This window comes from Heloderma suspectum, chromosome 1 (genome assembly GCF_057233095.1).
Source record: "Heloderma suspectum isolate Gila_16-S chromosome 1, 16-S_ref, whole genome shotgun sequence".
Taxonomy (NCBI): Eukaryota; Metazoa; Chordata; class Lepidosauria; order Squamata; family Helodermatidae; genus Heloderma; species Heloderma suspectum.
In genome coordinates this window covers 95,202,304-95,219,664 of record NC_139458.1, presented here as the reverse complement: position 1 = coordinate 95,219,664, position 17,361 = coordinate 95,202,304, and the positions used below count along the sequence as shown (strand labels likewise).

At 42.9% G+C, this 17,361-nt stretch overlaps 1 protein-coding gene across 7 annotated transcripts in view; it reads left to right on the top strand.

The window, feature by feature from the left end:
* Window positions 1-17,361, top strand: part of LOC146357592 (uncharacterized) — a 107,418-nt gene that overhangs the window by 43,620 nt on the left and 46,437 nt on the right. For all 7 annotated transcript variants that reach the window (XM_084851869.1, XM_084851879.1, XM_084851908.1 and 4 more), the window contains one exon: window positions 16,892-16,990. In XM_084851869.1, coding sequence (XP_084707995.1) covers window positions 16,892-16,990 — 99 coding nt within the window. The remainder of the gene's footprint in view (window positions 1-16,891; window positions 16,991-17,361) is intronic.

The following is a 17,361-nucleotide window of genomic DNA, read 5'->3' as shown; positions in this document are numbered from 1 at the left end:
AAAAAACAACAACGCGCGTATGCAAATGGCAGCGCCCATGGGCGCCGCCATTTGCGTTCCTTATTTTGGCACGTCTTAGTCTACGTAAACATTTACGTAGCGTCTACGCTGTTTGCGTTCCCCTTATTTTCGCTGTCTTAGTCTACGTAAATGTTTACGTAGACTAAGATGTGGCAAAATAAGGAACGCAAACGACGGGACTTACCTTAGGCGGATCTTCCTGGTGGCGGCGGCTGCGGTGGCGGCGGTTCGGCGGCAGCGGTGGTTCGGCGGCAGCGGCCGGTCTTCTGACCGGCTGCCACCGCCGCCATTTCCAGGTAAAAAAAAACAAAAACGTGATAAGCTAAATAAAGATTTACGTAGCCTATCACGGCTAGATTTTAAAAAAACACCGTGATAGGCTACGCAAATGTTTACGTAGCCTATCACGGCTGATTAAAAAACAACAACAACGTGCGTACGCAAATGGCGGCGCCCATGGGCGCCGCCATTTGCGTTCCTTATTTTGGCACATCTTAGTCTACGTAAACATTTACATAGACTAAGACGGCGAAAATAAGGGGAACGCAAATAGCGTAGTGTCTACACTATTTGCGTTCCCCTTATTTTTGCCGTCTTAGTCTACATAAATGTTTACGTAGACTAAGACGTGCCAAAATAAGGAACGCAAATGGCGGCGCCCATGGGCGCCGCCATTTGTGTACGCGCATTTTTTTTTTTAATCAGCCGTGATAGGCTACGTAAACATTTACGTAGCCTATCACGGCTGACTGCAGGGACGCAAACGGCGATGGAGCGGACCCGGACGGCCAGGATTCAAGAGGGGAGGAACGGAGTGCCTTCCCCCCTGGCCAGGATTCTGGGGGGAGGGACGGAACGCCTCCCCCCCAGCATCAGCATAATCCGCGGAAAGGTAAGTACCTTTCGTACATCCCTATTATTTCATTATGTTTTCAGCATAACAAACATGATCTAATATAACCTTTGCATCTCTCCTGATAGGAAGATAAGCAAGCTGTCTGCACATCAGCAGCTTGTGAATCTGCCCACTTGAGGGAGAGCACTGAAAGTTTAACTTCAGATGGGGAGATGAGCAGAAACAGGAAGCACAAGACACTGGCATTTCCTAGTCTCCCAGCATCGTTATCACTCCTCGAGGCACCAGCTCAGTGGGCTTTCCCTGACTCTTGCTTTTCTTGAATGGTGTGTGTGTGTGTGATTCAGAGAGAGAGAGAGAGAGAGAGAGAGTGAATTGGGCCAGTCAAGCATGACTGGACCACATGGCAGCAGTGGGAGTAGCCTGCTCACTTTGGAAAGTAGACCCACCCACTACTGGCATGTGCCCCCTGACATGCTTTTCCGGAGCCTAGCCAATTCAGCCACCTGGCCAAAAAAGGCCCCCCACCTCTGCCTTTCAGGATTCCCAAAGCAGCAAACATTTTTCAGGACCCATGTGTAATAAAAAGGCAGTAGTGTGCTGGGTAGAATTTAGAGCATAGAAGTGGTTGGTGGGGGAAAGGATTAAGTGTCCCATTCCGTCCACTGTAAATTCCTCCTTCCCAAGGCAATTTTTCATTAAAAAACTCATGTCAGGGTCCAGTTGTGTACATTTGCATGTACTGTGTTGTAATACCTTTGAACAGCAGATCTGTTTGAGAGGAAGAAAAACAGTGCTGCTTTTCACTTTAAAAAAACAACAACTAGTGGTAGATGATTCGTGCACTGGAGAGGCACAGCAGGGAAAGTGCACAGGAACAGAAGATATTTTTAAAGCTCTAACATTTTGTAAAAGTTCACAAAATGGCACAGGAGTTCTTTTGCTCTTATGCAAAGAGAACTATTCAATAGCTCTTAATGCCCAACCGCATTCTGAATGTCAACCACAGTAGGGATAGATGTGGTATCTGTCTGGAGAAGGGGGAGGGGTTACATTTCCCCAGGGACAATATATTGTGATTTGAGTATTGGGTAAATGTGATACCACCAAACAGCAGTACATTACTGTTGTGTAATGAGAAAGAAAAACTCTATAGAACGAGGACTGCCTTTCTTGGAAGCCATTCTAGGGGCTTTCCAGATATTTAGCTCATAGCATAACAATGAAGCAGCGACTCACTTCTGTTTTCCAAATCCCCTTCTCGCAAGCTCTCTTCCTTGGTGTTGGCACAAACGCATCTTTCAGAGCTGCTCTCTGCTCTTTCCTGCTACTGTCCAATTTAGAAGGCTGTCAGCAAGGAGACCATCACTCATACAGCAGCTCCTGACAGGGCTGGACACAGCTGTATGGCTTCAGAAGATTAAGGGGCCTTTCTTGTGGTATTATCAGCTAGCTTTGTGCTAGCTAAAACCTAATTCCTTTTTCCAGTGAACATATGTGAACATGAATATAAGTGTGTGTGCCATATATGTATGCATTTAGGCTCCCGATAAATCCTCTGTTCATTAAGGGGAATGTTATATTTGTTTACCTTTAATACACATGTCCGCTCATGTGAGTGACACTCTTGGGCGAGCCATGGGAACTCACACAATACCACAGTGGTAACATGGATAAGCAGGTATTAGTTGGTTACATTTTGAAAAATATAAATAAATGTGGATATTATCTGTACCTCAGATAATGCATACACATCTCGGGACCTCAGGACTTTGTCCCATATGTAACTGCCTGTCGTTTATGGACATCCACAGAAAGCTTTATTCAAGTACACTCTCAGTCTGAGCCTCAGAGGATGGCAACAAGAGAGAGGGCTTTTTGGTAGTGGCCCCCCAGTTCTGCAGTGCTCTCTGATGGGAAGCTTGTCTGGCACCCACACAGCTATCTTTTCATATCAGGCTAAGACTTCCCTGTTCTCCAAGGCTTTTAAAGTATTTTAAATGGGGATGTACGAAAGTCACTTACCTTTAACGAAATTTGATTCGCAGTGGTGGGGAGGCGCTCCGTCTCTCCACCCCCGAATCCTGGCCGGCCGGGCCCACAAATGGCGGCGGCTGTAGCCGCCGCCGTTTGCATCCCTGCAGTCAGCTGTGATAGGCTACGTAAATGTTTACGTAGCCTATCACGGCTGAGTAAAAAAACAAAACAAAACACCGCACGTATGCAAATGGTGGCGCCCATGGGTGTCGCCATTTGCGTACATGTGGTTTTTTGTTTTTGTTTTTTTACTCAGCCGTGATAGGCTACGTAAACATTTACGTAGCCTATCACGATATTTTTTAAAAATCTAGCCACGATAGGCTACGTAAATCTTTACGTAGCCTATCACGTTTTGTTGTTGTTGTTGTTGTTTTACTGGAAATGGCGGCGGTGGCAGCCGGTCAGAAGACTGGCCGCCGCAGCCGCCGCAGCCGCGGCCGAACTGCCGCCGAACCGCCTCCAGAGCCGCCGCCGCCAGGAGGATTCACCCAAGGTAAGTCCCGTCCTGGGAGGGGCGGGGGGGCAGACCGTTTCACCACCAATTTCGGGGGGCCGAATGCGCTCGCATTCGGACTCCCCAAGATTCGTGGCGAAATTCTCTGACATCCCTAATTTTAAAATATTAAAAGTATTTTTAAACATTGTAGCATTTTGTGTTATTTTAGCATCCTTTCCCCTGATTTTGTATTGACACATTTATTAGTTTTATATTGTTGATTTTACTGCAATTTTATTTGTATTATTATGTTTTGTAAAATGCCTAGAGAAATTTATTTATATGAGGCATTTACTAAATAAATAAAATACCTCAATATGTAGCTTTTAAAAACAGGGCTAAGTTCATAGAGCTTTTCTACATGAGGCTATTAATTGCTGTATCTACTTTTGGTTTCATTGCAGAGTTGAGCTCTGAGCCCTACACAAACAGCTTTTCCTTTCCTGCTTTTCCACTATGTAACCTCTAGGTGGCACTGTGCTATAGCAGAATGGTGCAAATACACAAGTAGAAACAGCACTTTCAGAGATAATACCCAATTTTACCCATTATAAAAACCCCTGGAAAAGTGCTCTGAAAAAACAGAATTGAAACTGTAGGATCTTGACATCACCTAAAAAAACTGCAAACAACTGTGACTAAGGAATCACGAGAGCACAAAAAATGCCTTGTGTAGAAAAGCTCTCAGTTCCAAAAGCATGGTGGCTACTAGGAATTCAGATCATACTCTGAAACTGCGCTTATTTGGTGGGATGAGCTGAAGAGGCAACAATTTTCAGCTGGCTTTACTTGGGTAAATATAGCCCACCCCTAGTGGGTCCTGCTTTACATCTAGAGCAGTGCCCATGCAGTTTGGGTCACCAGCAGCAAGCATGATTTGCAAACATACTGTTTGGGCCAGTTTATCTTCAACCTAGAACTTAATAACCCAAAGTGACTGCATATTGTTAAAGGGAATGCCACATTTACCATTTCCTTTAACCATCATCCCATCCATTCCTTATTACAATCATATACCTGAGTCAAAATGGCTTCACACCCTGGATAAGTTCAATTAGTATGGATAATCCAGATTTCAAAGTTGTATTGACACTAATTTCAACTGGGCACTATGAGCTTTATTTGTTTAGGATCCATATGATGAAAAACCTTTCTATATGAGGCATTTATTTTGCGTGCATGATTCCTTACTCATGGTAGGTTGTGGGTGCTTTACACAACATCCTCCTCCTCCAAAGCCTCTCCCGTGCTTTGCAACCATTATAGCAGTTTTTATCTTAATGAGAAAAGTCTGGTATATCCTGAATGGCAGCATGAAACCCTAATGTATTTCTGTAATTCTGCTGTACCACAGCACCACCTGGTGGTTGTGTAATGGAACATATAGAAAGGCAGAGAAAGAAACCCACCAGGAAAAAAAAAACATGTAAAGGAGCCAATCTTAATCCCACAAAGAATCTGAAAACAGAAGCCTCAGTAAAATGGCAGGTTAAAAGCCTCATGTAGAAAAGGAGAGCCACACTGATTACATCCTGCATCTAAGCAAAAGCCTAGAAAAGCTCCAAGTACTAGTGGGAACCCCTGGATTCCAGGAAAGCCTCAGGTTCAGGCCGAACTTGGACAGTGTTTACAAATGCCATGAAAATCTGGATTCCAGCTTCCAGGGAGGGGGAGTATATCAGCAGAATTTCTCCACTGGGGTTTTGCAGTCTCACAAAACTTGAATAAAAATAGGATCCTCTTATATGTGCATGCTCCTTGGCTTGGCTTGCTGCTTTTAGGACAAAAGATCTAAGAGCAAACTAGGTTAATTATTAGATTATCGATAGTTAGGTTTTGTCCAGAGAAATGGCTGGGCACTCTGGTGAAATGAAGCAGAGAATGACAGCCCTGTATGTTACCTTTATCACAGATCATAAAAATCACCAGGCAGTGCAAAAGAAATGCTGCTTTAATCTCCTGAAGCAGGAGAATGGTATTCTACTTTGTCAGCTGCTGCAGGAGGAATGATGACCTGCCTGGGAGCACAGCTTTCAGTGGAACTGTGTCAGAGGAAGTCCATTTGGGCAGCATTTAAATAGCAAGTCCGGTGAAATGGGACAGTCTGAAATACATGTCAGATAACTTATAGACCAGGCCTGCCCAAGGCGAATGCAGCTCCCAAGGCGGTCAGCATACGATCTCATGTTTTTACTGCCAGCCTCGGATTGCAAAATGCGATAGAGGAGTGTCGGTAACCTGGCAGGACAAGTTAGGATGACTGCTTGCGCGTTGCCCCCAAAAGAGGACACATATTTGTATGAAAGTTGCATATACTAATTTATATGTATAGATCAGGGCCTGGCCAAGACATTTTGCTGCCTGAGGAAAAGAACAAAATGGTGCCCAATCCCATTCCATTTCACAAAAGCCGACTGGACTGTTTCTTCAACACTGACAATGGGATGGTGTCCTCCACTGCTCCTGAAGGCAGCAGACTAGCTTAGGGGTCACAGGGCAGGCTGCATGGCCCACAGCTCTCTCCTCCAACACCTTGCTGCTGCCTCCCAGCATCTGCCACCTGAGGCGACCACCTCACTCTGCCTAATGGTAGGGCCGACCCTGGAATAGGTGCAAATTTAGAAATAAATGGCAGGCTGAGGGGCAGGAAGCAGCAAGAAGATGTTAGGGGACAGCTGTGTGTGTATCCTGTGGCCCGCCTTGTGTCACTGAAGCCATACATATTTTCCCAGGCATTTAGATACTAGTTATGGCCCAATTGTTGTGGGCTGCTTTTGTGGTGTTCATTCCAGGCCCCGGAGTGGAGGAGGATTTGTGTATTGTGGATGAACACTTTTCGTATTGTATTGTTTTTAAATTACGTTTTTATGGTGTTTATTTTGATTGGTATCACTGTGCTTATGTTTTAAATTGATTTTGTTTTTTTTCTGTTATATTATGGGTGTCTGCATTTCTGCATGTAAGTCGCTTCAGGACTGCTTTTTGTGGTGGTAAGCTACACAGAATTCTCCTCCTCCTCCCCTTCCACATCTAGCTTGCTGCCCTCAGTTGAGGTGGAAGATGCTGTCCCATCACCCCCATTGAACTAAGATTCAAGTATCAGTCTGGTTGGCTTTTGCACATGGAACAGAGAGGGGTGCCATCTTGTGCTTTGTCTTAGGCAGCATAATGTCTTGGGCTAACCTTGGCTTGGTGACTTGCTTCACGACTGTAGTGGGTAAAGTGCTGTGCTTGGCAGTGGAGTTTTCAAGGCTCAAATCCCTGCTTGGCCATTAAATTGCTGAGTGATTTGGGGCAAGTCATTATCTGTTGGCCTGGCTACCTCACAGGTTTGTTGTAAGGATAAGTGGGATCATCCCATGTGCACCACCTTGAGTTCCTTGGAGAAAGAGTGGAATACCAATGTGTTAAAAATAACAATAACGAAGGAATCCAGCTGCCAATTGGGTTCCTGCTAGTCAATTGGGCTCCTGACAAGGAGAAACAAATGGTCCCTTGTTAGTCCCATAGCACTGACATCCCAAATGATACACATAGGGTTAGCATGGAGCGGTACAGATCCTGCTGGTCAGATGCGTTTTGCACAGACAGCCAACCTGCAGGGGACCCACAGTGTAAATATGACCCTAGATTAACACCAATTAAAAAAAAAGATACCTACAACCTACTTTCAGATATAACATCCGTTATTAATTCATTTAGACTCAAATTCTGTTACAATCAAGTAAGCTCCACCAAAGGCAGGAATGTATAAAGAAAATAAATTTACCGTGGCTTTGCAGCAGTGTGGCTGAGAATAGAATTGGGCTCAAGAAGATTTAAAGATAAATTCCACTTGGAATTACTGAAGCCTCTATGGGGGGAAAATACTTACAATATCATGGTATTCTTTGGAATGGGTAGAAAACTTTGTTAGATTGCTCTTCTTTCTGTCTTATTTAATCAGACTCTTGCATTGTAATCAGCTCTGATTCTAAGCCTCTATCTGAAAGGAACAGAATAAGCTTAGAAAATAAAATGATTTAACTTGTTTCCTTCCTCATTTCTGCCCTGGTTTAAAATATTTCACAATATATGCCACTGCTGTTTCTACAGAGATGTGTTGGTGAACGTTTTGTGCTGTTCATCTCAGTTGTTTGTTAGGACTCTTCTTCTGCAAAGCCATTTTTGGGTGACACAATGTTGACATGTTTGCCCTGAGGCTTATGTTTTGTTGCGGGAACATCACATTACCAGCACACAAACCTCAGTGTACCTGGGAATATGTGGCTCTTTCTCCAGATAGATCACCCACTGGCGTTGTGTCAGATTGCTATTCAGAATATGAGTGCACAAGAGTCACGCAGGACTCCATGGGAATATAATCTGTGACTGTGACATCATTTGTGAGATTAGTGATGCACTTCTCCCACCCCATTGTCACCACCATTTTGTGAGCATCTGTTTTTGAAGAAAAAAAAAATTATCTTACTTTTGTAATTTTCTTGATGGTGATGTGCTTCCTCACTGTGCAAAGCTAGAACTGGAGTGTCCATCCAATCATATATTTAACAGAGTGAAGAGTAGCAGGGTAACTCAATCCACATCCACATTGCTCTACCTTTTTTGAACCTTTATTTTACCTGCTTATTTAAGACCTAAGATGGCAACGCACCCTTTTCCCCAACCACCAATTGTTTGGTGGTTTCCTGGTTTTGTGCCGTTCTCCCCCCCACCATTCTAAAAGGCTGAAATGCCTCTCCTAAGGCCTAGTTGCTGGCAGGAAGAGCTTGAAGCTAAAATATACTAGTAGTTTTAACCCGCCCCTTTTGCCTTTGGCCTGCCCACTTGGCCTCTGGTCCCACCCACCACTGGAATGTGATGCCCAAGAGCTTTTCCCAAATGGAATTCACTGCTTGGGCTGGAAGAGGTTCAACACCCCTGGTCTAAGTCATGATCCAGTCAAAATTAAGGGCCTTTCTATCCCATTGAAATCAATTAATCTTGCTTGTGGGTATCCCATAGGCATCTAGTTGGCCACTGTGGGAAACATGATGCTGGACTAGGTAGGTCTTTGGTCTTATTCTTCTTAAGTTATTAGCTTTGGCTAGATTATTGTGCGTTTCTTCATTTTTAATTCTGTGGAGGCTGCGTCTTCGCCCTTTCCTGTGCTAGAACATGCAATGACCTGCATTTTTGAAAGGAGGGAACAAGCAGCAGCATGGCTATCCACCCATTACAATCCATAATTTATTTGTATTTTTTACCTATAAATTTATTAGCCATTCCTTTCAAATAGTTGATCAAGGTGATGTAAACAGATATCAGGGCTTGTGAGAGTGTCAAAGAATAGAGCTTCAGCTATTGGGCAGAATAGATATAAATAAATAAACAAACAAACAAAAATGCAGTTGAAATACGTTTTGTTTGACAGCTCAGAAAGGTCCTTAGTATTTGTGTTAGGAAATCACTCTTTTCCTGGCAAATTAATTATCTTGGTTCTCCACTTGGGAAGGATGATATTATGCCAAAGCAATGTGCTGTATACTAAGTTGCATAAGCTATCAATAGGATAGTAACTCCTGCAGTGAGTGAGTTACTATAGCATTAAACTAGCAAACTATCTCACCATGCAACCATATTGAAGAAGCATATTGCTATCCACCGCCATGCTTCTTTTCCTTTGCCCCATCCTTGTACAGCACAAACTCAGAGCTTTTCTACATGAAGCATTTGTCGTGCGTTCATCATACCCTACTCATTGTTGTTTATGGGTTCTTTAAATAACATTGTGACCCTCCAGTTTTGCTTCTATTTTTAAACAGCATTTTCAGCGAGTTTTTTTTAGAGCAGGGGAAATGCAGTCTTATTTGTGAAAGCGAAAGGAAACACTTTCCCCACTGCTTAATTGAGCTGTTCTGCTATGCCACAGTGCCACCTAGAGGTTATATAGTGGAAAAGCAGGAAAGGAAGCGCTCTTCATGTAGTGCTCTGATCTCAATTCTGCAACGAAACCAAAAGCGGATACAGCGGATTAACAGCCTTGTGTAAAACAGCCTTTAGTCCCATTGACTTCCGTGAAACTTACAGCATTTCCAGACAGGTGGCTCTTAGCACTACCAGTCAAAAGACATTGTGCAACTAATCCATTTTTCCCTTGTTAACAGATTTTCTATGATAAGAAAAAAGATAGAAAAACCCCTGGGAAAACACAGGAGGGTTACAGATGGAAGACAACATCATGTGGACTCCCATAACATTCCATGGAGTAGACAGGGCGATTGCACAATAAAAGCCTCATCCGAAACCCCCTTTCTGATTCCAGCCATGGACTCCTGACAGTTCTGTGGGTGGGAGCTCGTGGTTCTGTGTTGGGACTTTTATATGAGTGAACGCCACCTTCTGTCAACACAGTGGTATATGAGTGTTCTTCTCCACTTTTCAATCCCCCCTTCATTGGTAACATATCCCAGATAAGATTATCAGTCCAACAATCCCAAAACAGAATAGAAGGAAGCCATGTCCAAACTGGGTGGGGAAAACAGGTTTTAATTGGTTAGGTAGGTGCTGTTTATTTCTTTTATTGTTATGTTTTCCATTGTGTTTTTATGATTGTTTTAATTAAGTTTTGTTTTTATCTTGGTCTTATTGTTAACTACCTTGAGTGCCATTTTTGGTGGAAAGGCAGGATATAAATCAAATAAACAAATAAACAATACATTTTAGGAAAGTAAAAGAGGAATTGTGTTTGCCTCTTCTGAGGATATTTATCCTCCTTTCCAGATGAATGAGTGACTTTTTTTTTCAGGATTAAAGTGTGCTATGGTAAGAATAGATCTGTTATGATCTTGCTGAGATTATACAAAGGAAATTGCTATTTAGACTGTAACATTTCCTCTTTTTGGAGTACAAAACACTCTTTGATTTATGACAATATGAAATAACAAGGATATCTTGTTTCTGGAATAATCAAGAAAATAAATACATTAACTAATCATCTACATGCCTTTAACTAGAGAAATATATATATATATCCAAGCTAAGTAGGTCCTATAATATGCTTGGTCCCAGTAGCAAAGAAACATTTTATTCTGACTAGTCCCCATCCTTTTATTCCCAACACAGAAGTTAATGACTGAAAGAGACATTGGGAATCCAGTAAAGGATAGAGGCTGGACACAGATACCTGAATTTGATAGAAGTATAGCGCCTTGTAGTGTATAATTCTGCATCTGTTAAACGGTCTTGTAGGGATTTATATCGTTTCAAAAACCTGCAAAATCTATTTGACCAGAGGACAGTGACACCACATCTGGTGGCACATCAAAGGTTGTGCGTGTGTACGCACCATGGGAACCTAAGCCTCCCTTAGTCCTTTTTCAAACCACCTAAAACTATTATCTGTCTCCAGACTTAGGGCTTTTCTGCCTGAGGCTATTAATCCGCTGCATCTACTTTTGGTTTCATTGCAGAATTGAGATCCAAGCACTACAGGAAAAGCATTTCTTTCCTGCTTTATCTGCCCCATAACCTCTAGTTGGCACTGTGACATGGTGGAAAAGCACAAATACACAAGCAGAAACAGCGTTTTCTTTCACTTTCAGAAAAAATATCCCATTTCCCCTGCTTTAAAAAAAAAAACTCACCGAAAGTGCTGTTTACAAACAAAAGTGAAATTGGAGGGTCACAACATTGTCTAAAGAACCTGTAAACAACTGTGAGTAGGGAATGACAAGTGCAGAATAAATGCCTCACATAGAAAAGCTCTTAAACTGAGAAAGAAGATAGGTCTAAATGTTCACCTTCTGGAGGACAGCTCTGTCAATGGCTATTGGTCACGATGGCTAAATGGAACTGCCCTGTTCAGAGGCAGTAGTCTTTTTTTCATATATTGATCACATAGGGCAGGAGGAAAGACTGCCACTGCTATGTTCCCCCTGCATTGACCCTCATGTGATTGACACCTGAAAAAGTATGCCACTGAATAATAGTCTCTGGGGAGCAACAGCAGGAGGCTGTTTGGCCACTGTGGCAAGGAGGATACTGGACTAGATGGACTGTTGATCGGATCCAAGAGGGCTTTTCTTGAGTGTCCTGGGCTGGATCTAGAAACTGCCTTCTGCAAAAAAGAACTTTCTGCAAGAGGAAGGGTTCTGCTTGTGGAAGGTCCCCCCGCCCCTCTCCCCTCTCCCTCCCAACACCACAGCTCACCCCGTTCAGCAGGGGTCTCCTGACTGTCTGTGTGGCATTTTCAGGTGGTGGAGGGGCTGCCATGGGAAGGAAGGATGGGGAAGTCCACTTCTGCCAGCATAGTTGATCCAGTGTAAATCTGGATCCAACCCATTGTGTTCTCCTATTCTGACTAGGGTGATCAGTTACAGTCTGGATTCTGGCAACGGCTACACTTTTTCATCACGATTTCTTTCCTGGCAAAAAAAACAACAATCCTAGGGTTTCCCCCTTCACCTTTGGCATGATTTTCCCACAGTATCTTCTAGTGAGCTGAAATTCCTCTTCCCAAGAAAAAGGCATCACAGCACTTTAAACAAATTATTTGAATTCTAAGTGAACATCCTGTAACCACACCCTAGAGGAAATAAACCAAAAATCTGTAATTCATCAGCCTGTCTGCTAACATACTTTGCATTCCACGGCAAATAATAGGCGATGGTTTTCAATAGACAGCTTATTTATTCTTCCCCTAAATGGACTTATGGACAATATCAAGGACAAAACAGGAATAGAGGTTTGTTTGAAAACGCAACTGGACAAGCATCAATCACCTCTGCTTGACTTCCTGCATGCCTGACTTCCTGAAACATCCCCCCCCTCCCCCGGCAACTGTAAGCTGCACACTGATAGGTGGGCTTTTTACAGATGGCTTCCTGTGATAGCTCTTCCTGGTCACCACATCATGCTGCAGAGATGAATGCGTTTTCCTTTCTTTTTTTCTAATAACCACCTGCACATTTATCCTCTGAAAACCACGGTGAGTCTGTTGCAATCGCTGCACCCAGAAAATTATAATCAATAAAAATGTATCCAGTTAACCTTCAGCATTGAAACTTGGAAATGTGAACATCTCTACAGCAAGTTTTTGAATTAATAGAGTGTTATGTTCTGTAGTTTGTGTTTGCTTTGACTTAGACCCGGCCCACTGTGAGAAGTGACACACAGTAGCATCATTTCCATGGTGGTTGGCAACTTATTATTCCAGATTTTCACCCGCTGACTTGAGTTTGTCATACACTGATGCCTGACTTTCAAGGAGACATATATAGGAACTACAGTTTCAGGCACAGGGCTAACGTAACAGGACAATTCTCTGTGACTTAAAATTGCAAAAAGTATCTCAGCCAGCCAGTCCTAGAAACCAATGGCTGAACCAATCAGCCCTTTTACTAGTGCACTCTAGTCAACATTCTTGTCCCAGTGCATCCTGTTGTCTGCTTTGTCTATCAGACCTGGCAAGGTGCTTTTTTTGGAGTTATGCTCATGTTTTATCAATGCACTGGTACAAAGAGAGCCCTGTTGATATGGATGAAATGGGGATTTCACTGAAGTTTCAGATTTCAGTGTGTGTCAACAGTTAATCATTAGCTATTGGGGGGAAATCACTGTTGTTGTTATAGTTTTCATTAAAAGTACTTTAAAGTTGGCTGAAAACTGTAATCGTGGAGAGAGAGTACTTCCAGATGAGGCTTTTATCATGCAATCGCCTGCCTCATTCAGGGAATTTGGGTATGCGTGTGTTCAGTCGTCATCTTCCACTTGTAACCCTTCCTTGTAACCCTTTTCCCACCACTTCTTCCATAAAAATACATTAAGGAGGGAAAGAAGGAATAGCTGCACAATGTCTTTTGATTGGTAGCACTAGAAGCCCTCCAACTAGAAGCATCCAGGGACTGAAAACCCTCTCCCCAATTGGCTGACAGAATTACGACATCATTACCCTGTTGTTCTTGCTACTGCTTACAAGTCTACAGCTACGGAGCTGAGCCATCACTCCTCCTGTTGCCTCTTTGATGGGGATAAAATTGTGCCATTCCCCTATTATTTATCTGTCATAGCCCTTTTCTACCTGTATCCTGGGCCCCTTCTCATATTGCATTTGTGATGTGTGGGCTGCTGCAACGTGGCTACTTCTTGCATGACTCTGGTAACAAGAGAAACTTTGGGCTGCATGGGATGAGTCCATGCTATAGCTCTTCACTGTGCCAATGTTGCTCCAGTTTCCGGGAAATGTTACGCTGTCATGGGAAGAAGCTGCAGTGTAGGCTTGTCCGTTGTTGCCTGGGGCTTGTCACTTTACCCAAGCGGTGAGTGAAGGAGCTGCACACCAGCTGCCCTGCCATCAACATTGCATGAGAAGGGACCCAGACTTGCGGCAATTGTTTACATGGTGCAGCTGTAGTGGCAAGATAGTGGCAGCTGTGTAGTGTCTTTGACCTTTGAGAAAGGGCCATTTCTATCCATTGTTTGTCCAGTACATACAATGCATTATACAATCAGGCTGTGCAAGGGCAAGTCTGCCGGAGACTAGCAGAATCAGGTGTGCTCATTCAGCACACAAGATCCTCCACAAAGCGCATGCGTTCAGGTTGAGGTGATGACAATCCCCAGCTCATCTGCACATCAGATGGAGATGAAAGCAGGACCAGGACAGACTAGGCTGTCCGGATGTTCCAAGACATTATGTTGGTGTGGAGGTTCTCCCATTCCACATACCTTCTTTTAGGGGGTAGCATCACCTATATTTCCTGTTCGGTACTAAAGCATGGAATTGGGAACAGAAGCAGCCCACGTTCATTATTTATCCATAGGTGCCTGGCATGATGCTAGGGCTGCCCCCTACATCAGGTCAGTGTTGCAGAATTAGACTTCTTTAGTCATTCAAAATGAAAGGTCAGCTCAAACTGGATACTCTTTGGGTAATATCTAAATGCATCTCTCAGTGGTAAAGTACATGTGTTGCATGTAGAAGGCTGCAGGTTCAGTCCCTGGTATCTCAGACCAAGGCTGGCGAAGACTGAGGTCCTGGAGATCTGCTGCCAGTCAGTGTAGACATACTGAGCTAGATCAGCCAATGGGTCTGACTTTGTATATGGTGGCGTCCTATGTGCCTAAAATAAGGGAGCTTGCTTTAATATAAGGCGGGTTCATATGTTCAGCATAAGACAGATCTCGCCCTCTGCAACTAGATGCAGTGATGGGAAGTGATACTTGCACAGGAGATAACAGAAACATCACAGTCAGATTGATGTCGACAGGGAGTAACCTCTGCCCATTTAATTTGCCTCTCTTTTTTGCCTCCTGAAAAGCATTTTAGTAAAGTTAGCAAGAGCAGGCAGTTTGACCAGGCATGACTCTTAGATACCGAGGAAGATTTGTTAATGTCCTTCTCATCAGTACCACTATTTACCTACCCTCCCTAAGCTTTAATAAGCTTTGAAAGTTCTGAAATAGCATAGTGATAGGTTTAAGGTGAAATTTGCTTCACTTGTTTATTCAGATTAGTTCATAAATTCAGATTAAGGCCCTATTGGGGCACATAGTGGGCCTTTCTACACAAAGCTTTTATTGTGCACTCATGATTCTTCACTCATGGTAGTTTGCAGGTGGTTTACACAACATTCTTCTCCTCCTAGGCCTCTCCCATTACTTGCAACCATTACAGCAATTTTTTTTTCCTAATGAGGAAAGCCTGGTATATCTGTGAATGGCAGCATGAACCCCTCATGTATTTCTGCAATTCTGCTATATCACATCGCTGCCTACTGGCAGTGTAATGGAATATATAGAAAGGTGGAGAAAGAAAACCCTTGGAAAAAAACAGGTGTAAAGGAGCTGATCTTAATCCCACAAAGAATCCGGAAACAGAAGCCTGGGTTAACAGGAGGGGGTTAAAAGCCTCTGTAGAAAAGCCCAGAATGTGAGGACATTCTTTAAGGAGTCCTTGTGCCAATGACAGTCCAGTCTAACTGCAGACTTTAGGTGGAGCAAACAGATGTTTCATAGCCCTCCTCCATCAAGATGTTTTAATCTTTTGCAGATTAACATTTTTGGAGAGGCGGAAGTGGTTTTGCTGCTTTTTAGAGAACCATGGATTTTTCTGTTCCAGTGCATGGTGTTTTCAGCATGGCACAGCTTGAATGGGGAAAACTCAGTTTTGGAGGGCAACTACTAGCTAGCGCCTGTGAGATCACAAGCTCATGTCTCTACTCTCCAAAAACAAATTAAAAACTGGTGCATTTTTACGGCTTAAAAAAAAAAGTTTATGATTTTTTTAATGTAACACAAAGGATACTCATACCGTTGTGGTTCTCCATCTTTTTTTAAAGACAGACATTTTGTCTGACTCATAAGGGTAGGGGCAAGTGTGGGGATTGATCCAACATTTGCTCTCTTGCTATTTTATGTTTGCCATGCAAGTTCTTACGCTGTCAGCAGTGAAGTTCACACCAAGGGTGAAGAACCCACTGTGACTGTTGTTTAAACGCTACATCTGTCTACCCTAGCTCACAAAAGTCAGAAGATCCAGTTCACTGACATTTGGCTTATGCAGATAAAGAAATACACTGATTTTGTTTATTTGTTATATATTTCAAGAAATAGAAAGTCTCATTGCCATGATGTTAATGCCTTAAGAGAATATATGCCAGACTTCGTCATAAGCAATCCGAACATGTCATAGGGCCAGATGTCACTATGGCAAATCGTGGATTAATTAACTCACAATTTGCCAGGCTGCATGCCACATGTGAGATGCTTCTTTTTTCTATAAACAACTGCCAATTGGAGGTTGTGAGTGTGACATGCAAACCCAGTTAACCATTAAGTTGCTTAGACCTTAAACAACCCATCGATCCGGGTTTGCACATCATGCTCACAACCTCTGATGGGGCCAATCAGAGGTTATTTACAGAAACTAGAAGTGGTTCACAGGCAGTGCGAGAAGTTACAACCATGATGACATATCCTTGATCAGACTCATTACTGCATCTGGATGCTGTACCTACCTAGTGATGAAAAGTGCCGAGCGTCCTTCTGGTAATCCTGGAGACCAAGGTTTGAACTCAGTGGTGTATGATATTTCTTAGCTTTAAAGTCAGGGTGAGTAACAATAATTTAACCAAAACTCACATATAGCTGCTGTGTGACAAAAAAAAAGGGGGGGGACTGATCCACAGTTGTGGAATTTGCTTTCCCTAAGTCAGAAGTTTGCAGTTGTGTTTGTCTGAGCGTTTTGGTTTAGTATTTTAAATGTAAAGGGTACATTTTAAAAGAGTTTTTTTTAGCTCACACCACTTGTACATTTTTGTTTTGGTGTTTCTTGTATGTTTTCAATGCTGATCTTTTACTGAAATGTGTTAAAATATCCTATTACTGGCCTGGAGACTTTGAGATAGGGCTGCTGCATCATCATGCCCACAAAGCAAGAATTTATCTGCATGCAGGCTTTAATGTCAAACTTACCAAATGTTTTTTTCAATTTTTAGTGCAGTGTCTGGAAAACTGAAACAGAAGGTGGTTGTAAAGAATGTGCAGGCTTCTCCTGAATTTATGATTGGAGGAAAGACAGTCATATTGACAGAGAGGTAAGCATAAGTATTTGATGGTGGCCTTTATGCTTCCAACTGCCAAATTTAAAAAAAACCCAGACTCACACCAAGGTTCAACACATCTTTAAAAATATAGGAATGTTACAGCTCCCAGTAAAGGAACAAAATTTAGCTAACTAGCACTGCATTTTTTCCTACCCTATCCTACGCAATAAATTTTGTGAGTACCAATGAAATTGTGTTTCTTGAATGACTTGGAAAGATCTCAGCCATTCTCCTGAGCAGCTATTCAGTTCTCTATATATGACTTCTTCCTACCAGGCTAGGGTATTAGCTGAGTGTTGTGTTGTGGTTGAAACAGCACTCCCTACCCATGAAGGAAGTGCCTAACAACCCTGCAAGGCAGG